At 45.4% G+C, this 21,269-nt stretch overlaps 1 protein-coding gene across 15 annotated transcripts in view; it reads right to left on the bottom strand.

Moving 5' to 3' along the window:
• LOC106592409 (dystrophin) overlaps nt 1–21,269 on the bottom strand; it is a 395,558-nt gene that overhangs the window by 57,507 nt on the left and 316,782 nt on the right. For 12 of the 15 annotated variants that reach the window (XM_045699454.1, XM_045699451.1, XM_045699449.1 and 9 more), the window contains 11 exons: nt 21,008–21,157; nt 20,436–20,634; nt 20,117–20,274; nt 19,434–19,551; nt 17,155–17,366; nt 14,852–15,006; nt 13,424–13,613; nt 7,181–7,353; nt 6,309–6,465; nt 3,275–3,389; nt 1,193–1,461 (listed from right to left, as the gene is read on the bottom strand). In XM_045699454.1, coding sequence (XP_045555410.1) covers nt 1,193–1,461; nt 3,275–3,389; nt 6,309–6,465; nt 7,181–7,353; nt 13,424–13,613; nt 14,852–15,006; nt 17,155–17,366; nt 19,434–19,551; nt 20,117–20,274; nt 20,436–20,634; nt 21,008–21,157 — 1,896 coding nt within the window. Of the gene's footprint in view, nt 1–1,192; nt 1,462–3,274; nt 3,390–6,308; nt 6,466–7,180; nt 7,354–10,098; nt 10,204–10,965; nt 11,208–13,423; nt 13,614–14,851; nt 15,007–17,154; nt 17,367–19,433; nt 19,552–20,116; nt 20,275–20,435; nt 20,635–21,007; nt 21,158–21,269 lie in introns of those variants that run through there. The other 3 variants (XM_045699460.1, XM_045699463.1, XM_045699461.1) reach the window with 2 other exon arrangements.

Here is a 21,269-nt window from a genome sequence, read left to right as displayed (position 1 = left end):
CCCAAACAGCAAGCAATGCAGGTGTAGAAGCACGGTGGCTAGGAAAAACTCCCTAGAAAGGCCAAAACCTAGGAAGAAACCTAGAGAGGAACCAGGCTATGAGGGGTGGCCAGTCATCTTCTGGCTGTGCCACACACACACACACACACACACACACACACACACACACACACACACACACACACACACACACACACACACACACACACACACTGAAGATAGAGTGGCGGACCAATTACTGTACCTTCATACACTCCCTAGAGAACACACACTGTACCCCTTATACACTTTCATCAGCTAGAGAGACGTGTACATTTGACCTCAGGAAGACTAGTGGTCACTAAGACATCAGCTAAAGAGATGTGTACATTTGACCTCAGGAAGACTAGTGGTCACTAAGACATCAGCTAGAGAGATGTGTACATTTGACCTCAGGAAGACTAGTGGTCACTAAGACATCAGCTAGAGAGATGTGTACATTTGACCTCAGGAAGACTAGTGGTCACTAAGACATCAGCTAGAGAGATGTGTACATTTGACCTCAGGAAGACTAGTGGTCACTAAGACATCAGCTAGAGAGATGTGTACATTTGACCTCAGGAAGACTAGTGGTCACTAAGACATCAGCTAGAGAGATGTGTACATTTGACCTCAGGAAGACTAGTGGTCACTAAGACATCAGCTAGAGAGATGTGTACATTTGACCTCAGGAAGACTAGTGGTCACTAAGACATCAGCTAGAGAGATGTGTACATTTGACCTCAGGAAGACTAGTGGTCTTTAAAGAGATACTTGGGGATTTTGGCAATGAGGTCCTTTATCTACAGTACTTTGCCAGAGTCAGTTGCGTCTCTGCGTGCAGTTTGAAGGAAGTTGCTAAGTAGCACTAGCGCAATTGTAACTAGCGTTAGCGCAATGACTGGAAGCCTATGGGTATCTGCTTGCATGCTAGCAGATACCCATAGACTTCCAGTCATTGTGCTAATTCTAATTAGCATTGGATCGCGAAACTACCTCTAACTTCCTAGTGAAGTAGATAAAGGGCCTCATTGCCAAAATCCCAAAGTATCCCTTTAAGGAATCAGCTAATGGGACCCAAATGAAAAATAAAGAATAAAATCATCTGTATCCAATCTCACCTTGACTCTCTCTATCTGTTAAGTTATGGTGCATGTGTGTGTGTGTCTCTCACCTTGACCCTGTCGATGTGTTCAGGTAGGGAGTCTATGAGCAGGTCTCCTACAGGCTCCCAGGCCTCCTTCACCATCTCAGCTTGGCTCAGCCTCAGCTCCAGCTGGTCCTGGGCCTTCTGAAGCTCCAACAGCCTATCCAAAGCCAGCTCCAGCCTCCTCTGCCAATCAGCAGCCTCCTCGTTAAGCCCCTCCCACCCGGACGCCACATCCTCCGCCTCCTTTCGCAGGACACGCCCCACGTTCTGGGCACGCTCCTCTGGACTGATGTCTGACAGGACAGAAAGAAATGGTTTGATTAATTTTGTGTCCCGTCAGGGAATGATCAGGTTTAATAGAAATGAAGGAGTTATTGGATTGACACAACAATCCTAATTTATACTAAGATTATAAACTACTTATAAGATTGAAATTCAAACTCGGGATTATTACTCTTTGAAAGTTATTTGGTTGCTTTACTTTCTTGATCAGCCCTAAATCCTTTCCAACCTCATCACATATAGGCTCAAACATGACTTAGACCATAGGGCTCATGGTTTAGCAAAAAATAATCCCACACCTGAGGAAAACACATTGGAGCCCATTGAATTGAATAAGCAGCAAGAGTTCAAGAGTTTCCCTCACTACGGGTTGCCAGGCAGTTGCTATGGTAAAGAGGTCACACTCAGCATGTTAGGGAACAAACGGGAGCAGGCTGTTTAGTAAGGAACACAACTGAAACTGCAGGGCGTGGTGTCTTCTCATTTCTACACCTTTTATTGGAAAATGCAGATCTTAGACCACCAAAATAGTAGTGGAATAAAACCCATTGGCTTACTGTTCCTCTGTTTTATAAACAGAACCCCGTGAGCCAATTACAGAGCCTGAACTGGCTGTCAAGTCAGCTGATGTTATGAACTTAGTCATAATCAGATAATGGACAGTACAGTTCTGCACACTCAGGAAACATGTCAGTCAACTGAGATACAGTGCTGTGAAAATGTATTTGCCCCATCTCGGATTTTCTCTATTTTTGCACATTGTTGATATTGAATGTTATCAGATCTTCAACCAAAACCTGATATTAGATAAAGGGAACCTGAGTGAACAAATAACACAACAATTCATTAATTTCTTTCATAAACAATTTTATGCAACACTTAATGCCCCCTGTGTGAAAAAGTAATTGCCCCTTTACACTCAATAACTGGTTGTGTCACCTTTATCTGCAATGACTGGAAGCACATTCTTCCTGTAGTTGTTGATCAGTCTCACACATCGCTGTGGAGGAATTTTGGTCCACTCTTGCATGCAGAGCTGCTGTAACTCAGCTACATGTATGGGTTTTCAAGCATGAACAGCTCATTTCAAGTCCTGCCACAACATCTCAATTGGGATTAGGTCTGTACTTTGACTAGGCCATTCCAAAACTTCAAATTTGTTGTTTTTTAGTCATTTTCATGTAGACTTGATTGTGTGTTTTGGATCATTGTCTTTCTGCATGACCCAGCTGTGCTTCAGCTTCAGCTCACAGACGGATGGCCTGACATTCTCCTGGAGAATTTTCTGATACAGAACAGAATTCACAGTTCCTTCTATTAAGGCAAGTTGTCCAGGTCATGAGGCAGAAAAGCATCCCCATAGCGATGTGTGAGACTGATCAACATCTACAGGAAGTGTTTGCTTCCAGTCATTGCAGATAAAGGTGACACAACCAGTTATTGAGTGTAAAAGGACAATTACTTTTTCACACAGGGGCATTGGGTGTTTTGTGTTATTTGTAAACTCAGGTTCTGGTTAAAGATCAGGTTTTGGTTAAAGATCTGATAACATTCAATATCAACAATATGCAAAAGTAGAGAAAATTAGAAAGGGTGCAAATACGTTTTCATCGGCACTGTATCTTGTCAGTTACATGAGCATTAATGTGCATACGCAGGTGTATTATAAGCAGGTAAAAATGAGTGTTGGTGTCCGTTAGCATGATGAGTGTATCTGTTTGTGTTTATCACTGTGTGATGAGTAACCTTGCATTAGACTCGAGTTAAGTCCATGAATTACTACCTAGGCTTTAGTTCAGCGGGCTAACAGTGTGTCCCACTCACCTCTCTGGACAGGCTGTGGCTCCCTCTCAGCAGGCAGCTCAGACAGGAAGATCTGAGCCTGGTCCAGAGCCCCGTTAACCACCGGGCCCTTGGCCCTCAGATCTCTCCTGAAGCTCTGTAACACACACACACAAAATCAAATCAAATGTTATCTGTCACATGTTTCGTAAGAACAGTAGACTAACAGCGAAGAGTCTTACTTACGGGTCCTTTCCAACAATGCAGAGTTAAAGATAAAGATACAAAATACAAATAGTGATGAGGAATAAATATACAGGAAATGACGAATAACAATAACATGCAGTATGTGTCTGTGTCCATGTTACAGTATGTGTGTGTGTGTGTGTGTGTGTGTGTGTGTGTGTGTGTGTGTGTGTGTGTGTGTGTGTGTGTGTGTGTGTGTGTGTGTGTGTGTGTGTGTGTGTGTGTGTGTATAGCTAGGACCACAGCTACTAGCTTCACATACAAACTGTGTGTGTAGAGTCCAGTATATCTGCATAGAATTAGTGCAAAAACACACACACACACACACACACACGCACGTACACACACACACGCACGCACGCACACACACACACACACACACACACTGCGTGAAGCACAGGCTCCATGACAACGCCAGCATCACAACAACACATGAAAGAAAGCCCAGTCAACAAGAGTATATCACTATGTTAGTCACTATATTAGTCACTATAATAGGACGGACCACATACTCAGCAGACCTGGCTGCAGACTAGATGGACATCTCATTCATTCTTTACATTCAGTTCTTAATGATGTTACAGGGTACTCTCATCAGTTCTTAATGATGTTATAGGGTACTGTCATCAGTTCTTAATGATGTTACAGAGTACTGTCATCAGTTCTTAATGATGTTACAGGGTACTGTCATCAGTTCTTAATGATGTTACAGAATACTGTCATCAGTTCTTAATGATGTTACAGGGTACTGTCATCAGTTCTTAATGATGTTACAGAATACTGTCATCAGTTCTTAATGATGTTACAGAGTACTGTCATTAGTTCTTAATGATGTTACAGGGTACTGTCATCAGTTCTTAATGATGTTACAGAATACTGTCATCAGTTCTTAATGATGTTACAGAATACTGTCATCAGTTCTTAATGATGTTACAGAATACTGTCATCAGTTCTTAATGATGTTACAGAATACTGTCATCAGTTCTTAATGATGTTACAGAGTACTGTCATCAGTTCTTAATGATGTTACAGGGTACTGTCATCAGTTCTTAATGATGTTACAGAATACTGTCATCAGATCTTAATGATGTTACAGGGTACTGTCATCAGTTCTTAATGATGTTACAGAGTACTGTCATCAGTTCTTAATGATGTTACAGAGTACTGTCATCAGTTCTTAATGATGTTACAGAATACTGTCATCAGTTCTTAATGGTGTTGCAGAGTACTGTCATCAGTTGTTAATGATGTTGCAGAATACTGTCATCAGTTGTTAATGATGTTACAGAATACTGTCATCAGTTGTTAATGATGTTGCAGAATACTGTCATCAGTGCTTAATGATGTTACAGAATACTGTCATCAGATCTTAATGATGTTGCAGTGATTGTCATCAGTTCTTAATGATGTTACAGAGTACTGTCATCAGATCTTAATGGTGTTACAGGGTACTGTCATCAGTTCTTAATGATGTTACAGAATACTGTCATCAATTCTTAATGATGTTACAGAATACTGTCATCAGTTCTTAATGATGTTACAGAATACTGTCATCAGTTCTTAATGGTGTTACAGAATACTGTCATCAGTGCTTAATGATGTTACAGAATACTGTCATCAGTGCTTAATGATGTTACAGAGCACTGTCATCAGTTCTTAATGATGTTACAGGGTACTGTCATCAGTTCTTAATGATGTTACAGAATACTGTCATCAATTCTTAATGATGTTACAGAATACTGTCATCAGTTCTTAATGATGTTACAGAATACTGTCATCAGTTCTTAATGATGTTACAGAATACTGTCATCAGTTCTTAATGGTGTTGCAGAGTACTGTCATCAGTTCTTAATGATGTTGCAGAGTACTGTCATCCATTCTTAATGATGTTACAGAATACTGTCATCAGTTCTTAATGATGTTACAGAATACTGTCATCAGTTCTTAATGATGTTACAGAATACTGTCATCAGTTCTTAATGATGTTGCAGAATACTGTCATCAGTTCTTAATGATGTTGCAGTGATTGTCATCAGTTCTTAATGATGTTGCAGAGTACTGTCATCAGTTCTTAATGATGTTGCAGTGATTGTCATCAGTTCTTAATGATGTTGCAGTGATTGTCATCAGTTCTTAATGATGTTGCAGTGATTGTCATCAGTTCTTAATGATGTTGCAGAGTACTGTCATCAGTTCTTAATGATGTTGCAGTGACTGTCATCAGTTCTTAATGATGTTGCAGTGATTGTCATCAGTTCTTAATGATGTTGCAGAGTACTGTCATCAGTTCTTAATGATGTTGCAGTGATTGTCATCAGTTCTTAATGATGTTGCAGTGATTGTCATCAGTTCTTAATGATGTTGCAGTGATTGTCATCAGTTCTTAATGATGCATGATGTCCTCATTAGGAGTATGATGATACATTCCAAAAACATTCCAATATTGTGTATTCCTAACATCTCCATAATGCAGTGAACTTGCAGTGTGGCTAATCTGCTCTGCTCACTGAACAACTTATGCTGTTATAAACCAGCTATAAACCAGTTATAAACCAGTTATAAACCAGCTATAAACCAGCTATAAACCAGCTATAAACCAGCTATAACATATATAAACTAGTTATAAACCAGATATAAACCAGTTATAAACCAGTAATAAACCAGATATAAACCAGATATAAACCAGTTATAAACCCATAACATCTGCTTATGATTTCTGACGCATCAATGAATCTATGAACCAACCAACTAGTGAATCACCCAACCAACCACCCACCCACCCAACCACCCAACCAGCTAACCAAGCATCCAGCCAGTCTTCCGCTCTCACCCTGTGTGTGTCCAGCTGTTGTTGCACAGCAGGGACGTCGCCCCCTACTGGTGGTTCCTGCTCCAGCAGGTCAGTCTTCATCTGCAGCCAGGCAATCAGCTCCTGAAGGGTCATGTGTATCCGCTTCCATGGAGCCATTTCCCCTTCCAGGTGAGATCTACAACATACACATAGAAGCATAGATATATGACTGGATCATAGATATTCCTATCTAAACAAGACTGAATTATAGATATTCCTATCTAAACTAGACTGGATCATAGATGTTCCTATCTAAACTGGACTGGATCATAGATATTCCTATCTAAACTAGACTGGATCGTAGATATTCCTATCTAAACTAGACTGGATCATAGATATTCCTATCTAAACTGGACTGGATCGTAGATATTCCTATCTAAACTGGACTGGATCGTAGATATTCCTATCTAAACTGGACTGGATCATAGATATTCCTATCTAAACTGGACTGGATCATAGATATTCCTATCTAAACTGGACTGGATCATAGATATTCCTATCTAAACTAGACTGGATCAAAGATATTCCTATCTAAACTGGACTGGATCGTAGATATTCCTATCTAAACTGGACTGGATCATAGATATTCCTATCTAAACTAGACTGGATCAAAGATATTACTATCTAAACTGGACTGTTGACCAGGGCAGCTCAATCCTCCCTCCTGGTGAAGAAAGGTCCTGCAGGCGTTTGCTCCAACCCTACTCAGTCTAACACACCTGATTGTAGTAATTAGGTGCTCATCCCGGACCTTGATTATCTGAATCAGGTGTTTAACAACAGGGATGGAGCGAAAACCTGCACCCTTTTGTCACCATGAATGAACAGATGAAGGCAGGCATGGTGTCTACCTCATACTCATGGTTTTGCTGCGGAGCTCGTCCCAGCGCTGGCCCATGTTGTCCAGTCGGCTCTGTAGGAGTACGGCATCGTCTGAGCCGGTCAGAGAGGTCACGATACGCTGACCATTCTCATCTAGAGAGTGGTACAGTTCTGTGTGGCCATCTATCTCCCCCTGAAGGTCCTACACTCACACACACACACACCCAGCATGCACACACACACACGCACGCACGCACGCACGCACGCACGCACGCACGCACGCACGCACGCACGCACGCACGCACGCACGCACACACACACACACACACACACACACACACACACACACACACACACACACACACACACACACGTCCAATCATTAGTTGGTATCTAAATAATTAGAATGTTCTGTGGTATATGCCTCTCTCTGAATGATTTCAATGCTTTTTGACCAATAGTTAATGTTTTATTACTCCTATTAAAGCCTAGGAACCATTTAAATTAATATCTATATATTATAATAATGATAGATATGTCCTCCTATAGAAGGAACCATTAGATTAATATCTATATATTATAATAATGATAGATAAGTCCTCCTATAGAAGGAACCATTAGATTAATATCTATATATTATAATAATGACGGATATGTCCAAACAGAGCAGCCACTCTCTCAGCCTAATATTCTAGAATGATCCTAATGAATCCATTAGTCTTTGTCATTATTGTCATCAATGTCCAGCAGGTAAAAGAGACAGGTTTTCCAGGTATTACCTGAGTACATTCTCCACTAGCTGGGTACATACATATTATGATGGTGAATGTCCAACCAAAGCTTCCCACTTCACCATACACTCTTAGAGAAAAAGGTGCAATCTAGAACCTAAAAGGGTTCTTCGGCTGTCCCCATAGGAGTACCCTTTGAAGAACCCTTTTGGTTCCAGGTAGAACCCTCCGTGGAAAGGGTTCTACATGGAACCAAAATGTGTCACAGTATCCACTGAGGATGGCGCCCCTCCTCGGTCGGGCGGCGCTCGGCGGTCGTCGTCGCCGGCCTATTAGCTGCCACCGATCGTTGTTTCTGTGTCTTTTGGTTTTGTCTGTCTATCCCGCACCTGTTTCGTGTCTGTCATTAGTGGGGGGTTATTTAGTGTGTATTTTCGTGCGGGATTGTTTATTGTCCACTCAGGACAGTTGTGTGTGTGGCCTGTTTCGCTGGCCTGTGTACGAGTTATTGCCGGGCTGCGCCCCGTGCACTTTTCTTCGTGTTTTCTTTTGGGAATGTGTTTTCCTGGCGGACTTATTTAAGCGCCCTGTGCCTTTCGGCTATTGTGTTTTGTTTACCGTGGCATTAAAACACTGTTGCTCCGGGCCTCTGTCTCCTGCGCCTGATTCCGCATCTCCACTGGTCCTAGAATTCCGTGACAAAATGGTTCTACCTGGAACCAAAAAGGGTTCTCCTATGGGGACACCTGAAGAACCCTTTTGTAACCTTTTTTGTAAGAGTGTACTCTCAATCTAATGTTCTCTAATGATCCTAATTAGTCCATTCCTTTCCCCTGACTGTCATCATCAGATAATACAGGTCTAAGAGTCATGTGGCTGTGAGGTTTGATCTCAGAGAGGGCAGAATGACGTCACAGAATAGAAGACTACATAACAACCATTCATAGAATCTCCTTAGCAACCCGATGTGCCTTATTGACTTAATGCACATACCAAAACCACACAACAAGTTTCCTCACAGGAAAACATTAAGTTATTTCAATTTAAATGTAATTGGCTGTAAATATACACTGAGTGTACAAAACATTAAGAACAGCCTCGATTCAGGCCTCAAGAGTGACGCAGTGGTCTAAGGCAGTGCTAGCTGTGCCACTAGAGATCCTGGTTCGAGTCCAGGCTCTGTCGCAGCCAGCCGCGACCGGGAGACCCATGGGGCGGCGCACAATTGGCCCAGCGTCGTCCGGGTTAGGGGAGGGCTTGGCTGGAAGGGATGTCCTTGTCTCATCGCGCTCTAGCGACTCCTGTGGCAGGCCGGGCGCTTGCACGCTGACACGGTCGCCAGGTGTACGGTGTTTCCACCAACACATTGGTGCGGCTGGCTTCTGGGTTAAGTGGGCATTGTGTCAAGAAGCAGTGCAGCTTGGTTGTGTTTCAGAGGACGCACGGCTCTCAACCTTCACCTCTCCCGAGTCCGTACGGGAGTTGCAGCGATGAGACAAGACTGTAACTACCAATTGGATTCAACGAAATCGGGGAGAAAAAAAAATAGGTCAAAAAAAATGAAAAAGAACAGGGGCGGGGACTCTACAAGGTGAAAGCGTTCCACGGGGAGGCTGGCCCATATTGACTCCTATACTTCCCACAGTTGTGTCAAGTTGGCTGGATGTCCTTCGGGTGGTGGACCATTCTTGATACACACGGGAAACTGTTGAGCGTGAAAAACCCAGCAGCGTTGCAGTTCTTGACACACTCTAACCGGTATGGCTGGCACCTACTATCATACCCCATTCAAAGTCACTTAAATCTTTTGTCTTGCTCATTCACCCTCTGAATGGCACACATACACAATCCATGTCTCAATGGTCTCATGGCTTAAAATCCTTCTTTAACCTGTCTCCTCCCCTTCATCTACACTGATTGAAGTGGATTTAACAAGTGACACCAATAAGGGATCATAGCTTTCACCTGGTCAGTCTATGTCATGGAAAGAGCAGGTGTTCTTAATGTTTTGTCCACTCAGTGTACAGCAACAACAAAGCCTACTGTATTAAATTGACCATTTCTGACCGTGGTTCATTCAAGTGAGTACTACGTCTGAAGTAACTGTCTTTCTCCAACTCTGAGACATACGAACAGTACAAGTCAGAAGAATACATAGACCCGTTCAGTACTGGACAGAAAGCCTTCCCAGTGACCAGTAAATTGTAATCTCTAACCTGTACATGGTAGATTTTCCTGCGCAGCATATTATCCACTTAAGGCAACGCTTCCCACAACTAAGAAAACATGTCTTCTGTCGTCAAACCCAATCAAGCGTAGATGCTTTCTGTGTTTGTCTGTGAGCTACAATGAGCCCTATGCCTATGTGAGTGTGTGTGTGTGTGTGTGTGTGTGTGTGTGTGTGTGTGTGTGTGTGTGTGTGTGTGTGTTTGTGTGTGTCTGCTCGTGTGCATGTGTGTGAGGAAGAGGGAGAGACCCAATAGAATGAGGTACAGAAGGCTGGTTGATGTCCGACACACAGCGACTGTTGTTCACTGGGGGAGAGAGTGGAGAAAGTGGGCGACTACTGCTGCACAGAGGGTCAGAAATGTTCCCTTTCCAAACTCAGAACAGGCCCTTCTCTTCACAACCCACAATACAGTGAGTTGGAGGGGGGGGATCCTGTCTTTGTCCGCTCCTTGGAGTCTGGACCTTGTCTCGTCCCCCCAGCCAGGCCCAACATTCCTGTCATACCAGCCGGGGTATTGAGGGGCACACATGGCAGGCAGGGGAAGGTACTGAGGACAAGAGACTGGGTCAGACTGCTGGCTGCTTTCTAGAACACATCACAAACCCTGCACATACTGTACTGTACTGACACCTCGCCACCCTGAGACACTTCACACTAATGCCACTCAAGCTGAGCTGACTGAACTGAAAGATGACTCAACAATTTGACTCTGTTGAATTGAGTCTATGAAATGACTCTTAACTAAGTCTATGAACTGATTCTGAACTGACACTATGAGTTGATTCTATGAGTTGACTCTATGAACTGACTCTGAATTCACTCTACAGTATCAACAGTTTGTGGGTGTGAGTACCTGGAACTGCCCCAGCAGGTGTCTGACTCTACAGTATGAACTGAGTGTGAGTACCTGGAACTGAGTGTGAGTACCTGGAACTGCCCCAGCAGGTGACTGACTACAGTATGAACTGAGTGTGAGTACCTGGAACTGCCCCAGCAGGTGACTGACTCTACAGTATGAACTGAGTGTGAGTACCTGGAACTGCCCCAGCAGGTGACTGACTCTACAGTATGAACTGAGTGTGAGTACCTGGAACTGAGTGTGAGTACCTGGAACTGCCCCAGCAGGTGACTGACTCTACAGTATGAACTGAGTGTGAGTACCTGGAACTGCCCCAGCAGGTGACTGACTCTACAGTATGAACTGAGTGTGAGTACCTGGAACTTCCCCAGCAGGTGTCTGACTCTACAGTATGAACTGAGTGTGAGTACCTGGAACTGCCCCAGCAGGTGACTGACTCTACAGTATGAACTGAGTGTGAGTACCTGGAACTGCCCCAGCAGGTGTCTGACTCTACAGTATGAACTGAGTGTAAGTAACTGGAACTGAGTGTGAGTACCTGGAACTGCCTCAGCAGGTGACTGACTCTACAGTATGAACTGAGTGTGAGTACCTGGAACTGCCCCAGCAGGTGACTGACTCTACAGTATGAACTGAGTGTGAGTACCTGGAACTGCCCCAGCAGGTGACTGACTCTACAGTATGAACTGAGTGTGAGTACCTGGAACTTCCCCAGCAGGTGTCTGACTCTACAGTATGAACTGAGTGCGAGTACCTGGAACTTCCCCAGCAGGTGACTGACTCTACAGTATGAACTGAGTGTGAGTACCTGGAACTGCCCCAGCAGGTGTCTGACTCTACAGTATGAACTGAGTGTGAGTGCCTGGAGCTGCTCCAGCAGGTGTCTGACTCTACAGTATGAACTGAGTGTGAGTACCTGGAACTGCCCCAGCAGGTGACTGACTCTACAGTATGAACTGAGTGTGAGTACCTGGAACTTCCCCAGCAGGTGTCTGACTCTACAGTATGAACTGAGTGTGAGTACCTGGAACTGCCCCAGCAGGTGACTGACTCTACAGTATGAACTGAGTGTGAGTACCTGGAACTTCCCCAGCAGGTGTCTGACTCTACAGTATGAACTGAGTGTGAGTACCTGGAACTGCCCCAGCAGGTGACTGACTCTACAGTATGAACTGAGTGTGAGTACCTGGAACTTCCCCAGCAGGTGACTGACTCTACAGTATGAACTGAGTGTGAGTGCCTGGAGCTGCTCCAGCAGGTGTCTGACTCTACAGTATGAACTGAGTGTGAGTACCTGGAACTGCTCCAGCAGGTGTCTGACTCTACAGTATGAACTGAGTGTGAGTAACTGGAACTGAGTGTGAGTACCTGGAACTGCCTCAGCAGGTGACTGACTCTACAGTATGAACTGAGTGTGAGTACCTGGAACTGCCCCAGCAGGTGTCTGAAACTACAGTATGAACTGAGTGTGAGTACTTGGAATTGCCCCAGCAGGTGACTGACTCTACAGTATGAACTGAGTGTGAGTACCTGGAACTGAGTGTGAGTACCTGGAACTGCCCCAGCAGGTGACTGACTCTACAGTATGAACTGAGTGTGAATTCCTGGAACTGCCCCAGCAGGTGACTGACTCTACAGTATGAACTGAGTGTGAGTACCTGGAACTGCCCCAGCAGGTGACTGACTCTATAGTATGAACTGAGTGTGAGTACCTGGAACTGCCCCAGCAGGTGACTGACTACAGTATGAACTGAGTGTGAGTAACTGGAACTGAGTGTGAGTACCTGGAACTGCCCCAGCAGGTGACTGACTCTACAGTATGAACTGAGTGTGAGTACCTGGAACTGCCCCAGCAGGTGACTGACTCTACAGTATGAACTGAGTGTGAGTAACTGGAACTGAGTGTGAGTACCTGGAACTGCCCCAGCAGGTGACTGACTCTACAGTATGAACTGAGTGTGAGTACCTGGAACTGCCCCAGTAGGTAACTGACTCTACAGTATGAACTGAGTGTGAGTACCTGGAACTGCCCCAGCAGGTGACTGACTCTACAATATGAACTGAGTGTGAGTACCTGGAACTTCCCCAGCAGGTGTCTGACTCTACAGTATGAACTGAGTGTGAGTACCTGGAACTGCCCCAGCAGGTGACTGACTCTACAGTATGAACTGAGTGTGAGTACCTGGAACTGCCCCAGCAGGTGTCTGACTCTACAGTATGAACTGAGTGTGAGTGCCTGGAGCTGCTCCAGCAGGTGTCGGACTCTACAGTATGAACTGAGTGTGAATACCTGGAACTGCCCCAGCAGGTGACTGACTCTACAGTATGAACTGAGTGTGAGTACCTGGAACTTCCCCAGCAGGTGTCTGACTCTACAGTATGAACTGAGTGTGAGTACTTGGAATTGCCCCAGCAGGTGACTGACTCTACAGTAGGAACTGAGTGTGAGTACCTGGAACTGCCCCAGCAGGTGTCGTACAGCCTCAGGGTCTTCCAGTAGCCTCTCCTTGTGTGACGCGTCCAGAAGGACGTTACAGGTGGTCTCTGCCTCCGTCAGCCAGTTAAGGAACTCCTTCAGATCCAGGTAGAACTGCTGCAGCAGCCTCAGAGCAGCTGACAGAGCCGCCTCACGGTCCCCGACACTACATCCAGAAATATGAACACATACAGAAACTGTTGTTAGCACCGCTACACACACACACAGGTCACAAGTTCAGAGGGCAAACTGGGGTCATACATCAGTGTTATGATGTGGCCTGTTAGTAGAACTAACAGTGAAGGTCAATGTGTGTGCGTGCATTCAGATGTACTGTGCATTGTGTGTGTGTGTTCAGGTGTACTGAGAGACAGCATGATGAAGTGCTTTCAGGAGCATGTGGGACTGATGCTGACTGACTGACTGACTGACTGACTGATTAATGGAATGACTGACTACCTAACTGACTGACTGACTGGTTGACTAACTGACTGACTGATTAATTGACGGATTAACTGACTGACTGACTGGTTGACTGATTAACTGATTGACTGGTTGACTGATTAACTGAATGACTGACTACCTAACTGACTGACTGACTGACTGACTAACTAACTGATTGACTGACTGGTTGACTGATTAACTGACTGACTGGTTGACTGATTAACTGACTGACTAACTGACTGATTAACTGACTGACTGATTAACTGACTGACTGACTGACTAACTAACTGACTGGTTGACTGATTAACCAAATGACTGACTGACTACCTAACTGACTGACTGGTTGACTAACCTACTGACTGACTGACTAACTGACTGACTGGTTGACTAACTGACTGACTGACTTACTAACTGACTGACTGACTAACTGACTGATTGACAGACAGACAGACAGACAGACAGACAGACAGACAGACAGACAGACAGACAGACAGACAGACAGACAGACAGACAGACTGACAGACTGACAGACTGACTGACTGACTGACTGACTGACTGACTGACTGACTGGTTGACTAACTGACTGAATGCCTGACTGAATAACTGACTGACAGAATACCAGACCGACTGACCGACAGACTAACTGACTGGTTGACTAACTGACTGACTGGTTGACTGGTTGACTAATTGACTGACAGAATACCAGACTGACTGACTAAATTACCGACTGTCTAACTGACAAACTGACAGATTAGCAGACTGACTAACTGGCTGGTTGACTAACTGACTGGCTGACAGACTGACCAACTAACTGACCAACTGACAGGTTGACTGACTGTCTGACTAACTAAATAACTGACTGACTGACAGGCTGACTGACTAACTGAATAACTGACTGACTGACTAAATAATTGACTGACTGGTTGACTAACTGACTGACAGAATAACAGACTGACTCACCGTTTGTTGATGTGCTCCCAGGTAACGTTCATGGCGTCGGTCATCTGTGTGACCTTGTGTGTGTGGTCGGTGGTGTAAAGGGTTAACAGCTTCCCTGCCAGGTCATTGGTCACGTCCACCTGACCCTGCCACTGGTGCAGCTCCTTCACAAACAGCTGTTGAGGCCACAGAAAACAGTTATAGATAAAGACATAAAATAACGATACAGAACATCACCCTAATACACAATAACAACCCTCTAGTGGCCCAGAGGAAGCAGAGACAGAGATCCTCTAAATATACGGCTCTGATACAGAACATCACCCATCACACAATAACAACCCTCTAGTGGCCCAGAGGAAGCAGAGACAGAGATCCTCTAAATATACGGCTCTGATACAGAACATCACCCTAATACACAATAACAACCCTCTAGTGGCCCAGAGGAAGCAGAGACAGAGATCCTCTAAATATACGGCTCTGATACAGAACATCACCCTAATACACAATAACAACCCTCTAGTGGCCCAGAGGAAGCAGAGACAGAGATCCTCTAAATATACGGCTCTGATACAGAACATCACCCTAATACACAATAACAACCCTCTAGTGGCCCAGAGGAAGCAGAGACAGAGATCCTCTAAATATACGGCTCTGATACAGAACATCACCCTAATACACAATAACAACCCTCTAGTGGCCCAGAGGAAGCAGAGACAGAGATCCTCTAAATATACAGCTCTGATACAGAACATCACCCTAATACACAATAACAACCCTCTAGTGGCCCAGAGGAAGCAGAGACAGAGATCCTCTAAATATACGGCTCTGATACAGAACATCACCCTAATACACAATAACAACCCTCTAGTGGCCCAGAGGAAGCAGAGACAGAGATCCTCTAAATATACAGCTCTGATACAGAACATCACCCTAATACACAATAACAACCCTCTAGTGGCCCAGAGGAAGCAGAGACAGAGATCCTCTAAATATACGGCTCTGATACAGAACATCACCCTAATACACAATAACAACCCTCTAGTGGCCCAGAGGAAGCAGAGACAGAGATCCTCTAAATATACAGCTCTGATACAGAACATCACCCTAATACACAATAACAACCCTCTAGTGGCCCAGAGGAAGCAGAGACAGAGATCCTCTAAATATACAGCTCTGATACAGAACATCACCCTAATACACAATAACAACCCTCTAGTGGCCCAGAGGAAGCAGAGACAGAGATCCTCTAAATATACGGCTCTGATACAGAACATCACCCTAATACACAATAACAACCCTCTAGTGGCCCAGAGGAAGCAGAGACAGAGATCCTCTAAATATACAGCTCTGATACAGAACATCACCCTAATACACAATAACAACCCTCTAGTGGCCCAGAGGAAGCAGAGACAGAGATCCTCTAAATATACGGCTCTGATACAGAACATCACCCTAATACACAATAACAACCCTCTAGTGGCCCAGAGGAAGCAGAGACAGAGATCCTCTAAATATACAGCTCTGATACAGAACATCACCCTAATACACAATAACAACCCTCTAGTGGCCCAGAGGAAGCAGAGACAGAGATCCTCTAAATATACGGCTCTGATACAGAACATCACCCTAATACACAATAACAACCCTCTAGTGGCCCAGAGGAAGCAGAGACAGAGATCCTCTAAATATACGGCTCTGATTGGAAGTCCTCTAACTAGTTTAAGTTGTAGCCTAGCAACAACACCTGACTCAACAAATGAAGATCCAGGACGGCAGAACATTCATATCAGTTGTTCCTCTAACTAGACTAGAGGGAGTCATAACAACACAGGGACTGTAACATGATTCCTGGAAACGTTGCTGAGCAGAGTGCTATAACAGGCCCTGTTGGATATTGTAATACTCAGTATTCCAGGCTGTGCCACTCTAGTCTCATTACAGTCTCATCCTGTTATACTGTAGTGGTGAGGATTCCTCATCTAGTCCTTATCAGAGATATTACCTTTCTGGAATCATCTCCACTCCGTGCTGCACATGCTCAAGTGGGTGTGTGTGTGTGTGTGTGTGTGTGTGTGTGTGTGTGTGTGTGTGTGTGTGTGTGTGTGTGTGTGTGTGTGTGTGTGTGTGTGAGAGTGAGAGAGAGAGAGTATGTGTGTGTGTGTGTGTTTGTGTGTGTGTGCGTATATGTGTGTGCGTATGTGTGTGTGTGTGTGTGTTTGTGTTTGTGTATGCGTATATGTGTGTGCGTATGTGTGTGTGTGTGTGTGTGTGAGTGTGCGTATGTGTGTGTGTGAGTGTTTGTGTGTGCATGTGTGTGTAACCTTGAGGTCAGTGTTTTGCTTCTTCAGAGCATCCATGGTGTAGGAAATATCCTGCCACGATTCCAGCTTGTCATTGGCTCGTTTGATGAGAGGTTCCACCTCCTTCCTGGCGTCCAACCAATCAGAGGAGTCCTGCAGCATGTTCTGTAGCTGTTGATGTCTATCAGCCAGTCTGCCCTGTGACTCCTCCCAGTGGGTCTGCAACCTGTCAACTACACACACACACACACACACACACACACACACACACACACACACACACACACACACACACACACACACACACACACACACACACACACACACACACACACAGCGACTGAGCTGAATCAATGTTCTCTAACACGGCCATACTGATAGATAGTTTGTGGTTATTAATGTAGTCATTGATGAGTTTGTGTTTAGTAATAACAGTTTGTGGTCAGTTTGTAGTCAGATCAATGTCATTGGTGATAGTTGTTGGTCAGTTGGTGGTCAGTTGGTGGTCCGTTTGTGGTCTGTTTGTGGTCCGTTTGCAGTCCGTTTGCAGTCAGTTGGTGGTCCGTTTGTGGTCCGTTTGCGGTCCGTTTGCAGTCAGTTTGTGGTCCGTTTGTGGTCTGTTTGTGGTCCGTTGGCAGTCCGTTTGCGGTCCGTTTGCGGTCCGTTTGCAGTCCGTTTGTGGTCCGTTTGTGGTCAGTTTGTGGTCCGTTTGCGGTCCGTTTGCGGTCCGTTTGCAGTCAGTAAGCGTAGTAATGGTTGTGGTTGGCGTATGGCGTAGTAAGTAATGGTTGTGGTTGGCGTATGGCGTAGTAAGTAATGGTTGTGGTTGGCGTATGGCGTAGTAAGTAATGGTGTAGTAAGTAATGGTTGTGGTTAGCGTATGGCGTAGTAAGTAATGGTTGTGGTTGGCGTATGGCGTAGTAAGTAATGGTTGTGGTTGGCGTATGGCGTAGTAAGTAATGGCGTAGTAAGTAATGGTTGTGGTTGGCGTATGGCGTAGTAAGTAATGGTTGTGGTTGGCGTATGGCGTAGTAAGTAATGGTTGTGGTTGGCGTATGGCGTAGTAAGTAATGGTTGCGGTTGGCGTATGGCGTAGTAAGTAATGGTTGCGGTTGGCGTATGGCGTAGTAAGTAATGGTTGCGGTTGGCGTATGGCGTAGTAAGTAATGGTTGTGGTTGGCGTATGGCGTAGTAAGTAATGGTTGTGGTTGGCATATGGCGTAGTAAGTAATGGTTGTGGTTGGCGTATGGCGTAGTAAGTAATGGTTGTGGTTGGCGTATGGCGTAGTAAGTAATGGTTGTGGTTGGCGTATGGCGTAGTAAGTAATGGTTGTGGTTGGCGTATGGCGTAGTAAGTAATGGTTGTGGTTGGCGTATGGCGTAGTAAGTAATGGTGTAGTAAGTAATGGTTGTGGTTGGCGTATGGCGTAGTAAGTAATGGTTGTGGTTGGCGTATGGCGTAGTAAGTAATGGTTGTGGTTGGCGTATGGCGTAGTAAGTAATGGTTGTGGTTGGCGTATGGCGTAGTAAGTAATGGCGTAGTAAGTAATGGTTGTGGTTGGCGTATGGCGTAGTAAGTAATGGTTGTGGTTGGCGTATGGCGTAGTAAGTAATGGTTGTGGTTGGCGTAGTAAGTAATGGTTGTGGTTGGCGTATGGCGTAGTAAGTAATGGCGTAGTAAGTAATGGTTGTGGTTGGCGTATGGCGTAGTAAGTAATGGTTGTGGTTGGCGTATGGCGTAGTAAGTAATGGTTGTGGTTGGCGTATGGCGTAGTAAGTAATGGCGTAGTAAGTAATGGTTGTGGTTGGCGTATGGCGTAGTAAGTAATGGTTGTGGTTGGCGTATGGCGTAGTAAGTAATGGCGTAGTAAGTAATGGTTGTGGTTGGCGTATGGCGTAGTAAGTAATGGTTGTGGTTGGCGTAGTAAGTAATGGTTGTGGTTGGCGTATGGCGTAGTAAGTAATGGTTGTGGTTGGCGTATGGCGTAGTAAGTAATGGTTGTGGTTGGCGTATGGCGTAGTAAGTAATGGCGTAGTAAGTAATGGTTGTGGTTGGCGTATGGCGTAGTAAGTAATGGTTGTGGTTGGCGTATGGCGTAGTAAGTAATGGTTGTGGTTGGCGTATGGCGTAGTAAGTAATGGTTGTGGTTGGCGTATGGCGTAGTAAGTAATGGTTGTGGTTGGCGTATGGCGTAGTAAGTAATGGCGTAGTAAGTAATGGTTGTGGTTGGCGTATGGCGTAGTAAGTAACGGTTGTGGTTGGCGTATGGCGTAGTAAGTAATGGTTGTGGTTGGCGTACTGCGGTCGGTGATAGCAGCTCGTGTCTCCTGGTTGTTGGCTTTGTTCTTCAGGTTCTGGGCTGCAGTCAGCTGACCCTCCAGCTGGGGGCGCCGTCGCTCCATGTCCCCAAGTGCTCCCTACAGACAGCAAGACAGAGACACAGAACATTTCAATGAATATCTGGATGTCAAGTATGTAAAAGTATTTTACACATGTATTTGAGCCAGGTCAGTGCCTGTGTTCACAAAGCGTCTCAGAATAAGAGTGCTGATCTAGGATCAGATCCCCCCGGTCCATGTAATCATGTATTCATTATGATCGAAAAGGCCAAACTGATCTCAGATCAGCACTAGGATCTGGTCCTCTCTCTAGAATTCATTATGATCGAAAAGGCCAAACTGATCCCAGATCAGCACTAGGATCTGGTCCTCTCTAGTATTCATTATGATCTAAAAGGCCAAACTGATCCCAGATCAGCACTAGGATCTGGTCCTCTCTCTAGTATTCATTATGACCGAAAAGGCCAAACTGATCCCAGATCAGCACTAGGATCTGGTCCTCTCTAGTATTCATTATTATCTAAAAGTCTAACCTGATCCCAGATCAGCACTCCTGCTCTGAGACTCTTTATGAATGCAGGCCAGGGTCTCAGCGGCTAAATGGAGTCTCTCACACTCTGTGACACACTGGTTGACCCCTGACCTTGGTCTTGACGATCATGTGGTTGATCTCGTCCAGGTCGGCCACGGTCACCCTCTGTGTCTGTACCATCTGATCCAGCAGGGAAAGCCAATCAGAGAGCTCTGCCCAGGCCTTGTTGAACTGAGCCAGGGCTGGGGCGTCTCCCTGGAGGGTCTCCGCTGGAGGGGGGCAGCGTGATACAATCAGTAGCCATACGGTCTCACACACACACACACACACACACACACACACACACACACACACACACACACACACACACACACACACACACACACACACACACACACACACACACACACACAGACCCTCATCTCCTTACTGGTGGTTTTCTGGATCCTCAGAGCGGCCAGCCTCTCTCTGTGCACTATCATCTGCCCCTGAATGGCCCTCCAATCATCACTCAGACTGTGGTACTTCTCCTTCTCTGGTCGGCTGGGAGGTGTGACCTTGTACAGCTCCTGGCCCTTAGCCAACACCCCCTCCACCTCAGGCTTCTTGACCTGGACTTCATCTATGAGCTGAAACATCACAAACCATTCCAAAACAATGAAACTACTATCAATCTCAAATCGTCTTTCAGAGATTCCTCCCGTCTTCTCTCCTGGCCTCCTTTTCCAGCTGGAAGAAAAGTAGGTCTAAGGTCCCTCACCACTGACCTTTTTCTCCCATGTGTTTTGAGAAGGAGGCGTGGAGAGAGGAGGAAAGATTCATTGAGATTGGCCTGTAGGCATGGATGGATAGATGGATGGATGGAGGGAGGGAGGGAGGGAGGGAGGGAGGGAGGGAGGGAGGGAGGGAGGGAGGGAGGGAGGGAGGGAGGGAGGGAGGGAGGGAGGGGAGGGACAAATTGACTGATAGATGGATGGATGACTGGATGGATTAATAGTCTACCTTGGGTTCCACATTGTCAGGGTTTTCCTCTAGGGTGGTCCTGGTAGTTGAGGTCCAGGAGGAGAGGTAAGTCAGCTGGTCCTGGAAGTGAGACAGCTCCTTCAGCAAGCTCTCAATCTGCTTCTGCTTCTCAGGCAGGTCTTTAGACACCTATAGGGAGGAGGGAGAGGAAGGACCCGAGTGTTTTCAATGGTAGGGAGGAGGAAGGCACAACCAGGAATATTATACTGAAGGAAAAAATGAATTTAATATGAACCAGGAT

This window comes from Salmo salar, chromosome ssa17, assembly GCF_905237065.1.
Source record: "Salmo salar chromosome ssa17, Ssal_v3.1, whole genome shotgun sequence".
Lineage (NCBI taxonomy): Eukaryota > Metazoa > Chordata > Actinopteri > Salmoniformes > Salmonidae > Salmo > Salmo salar.
This window is presented reverse-complemented; position numbering and strand designations above follow the sequence as displayed.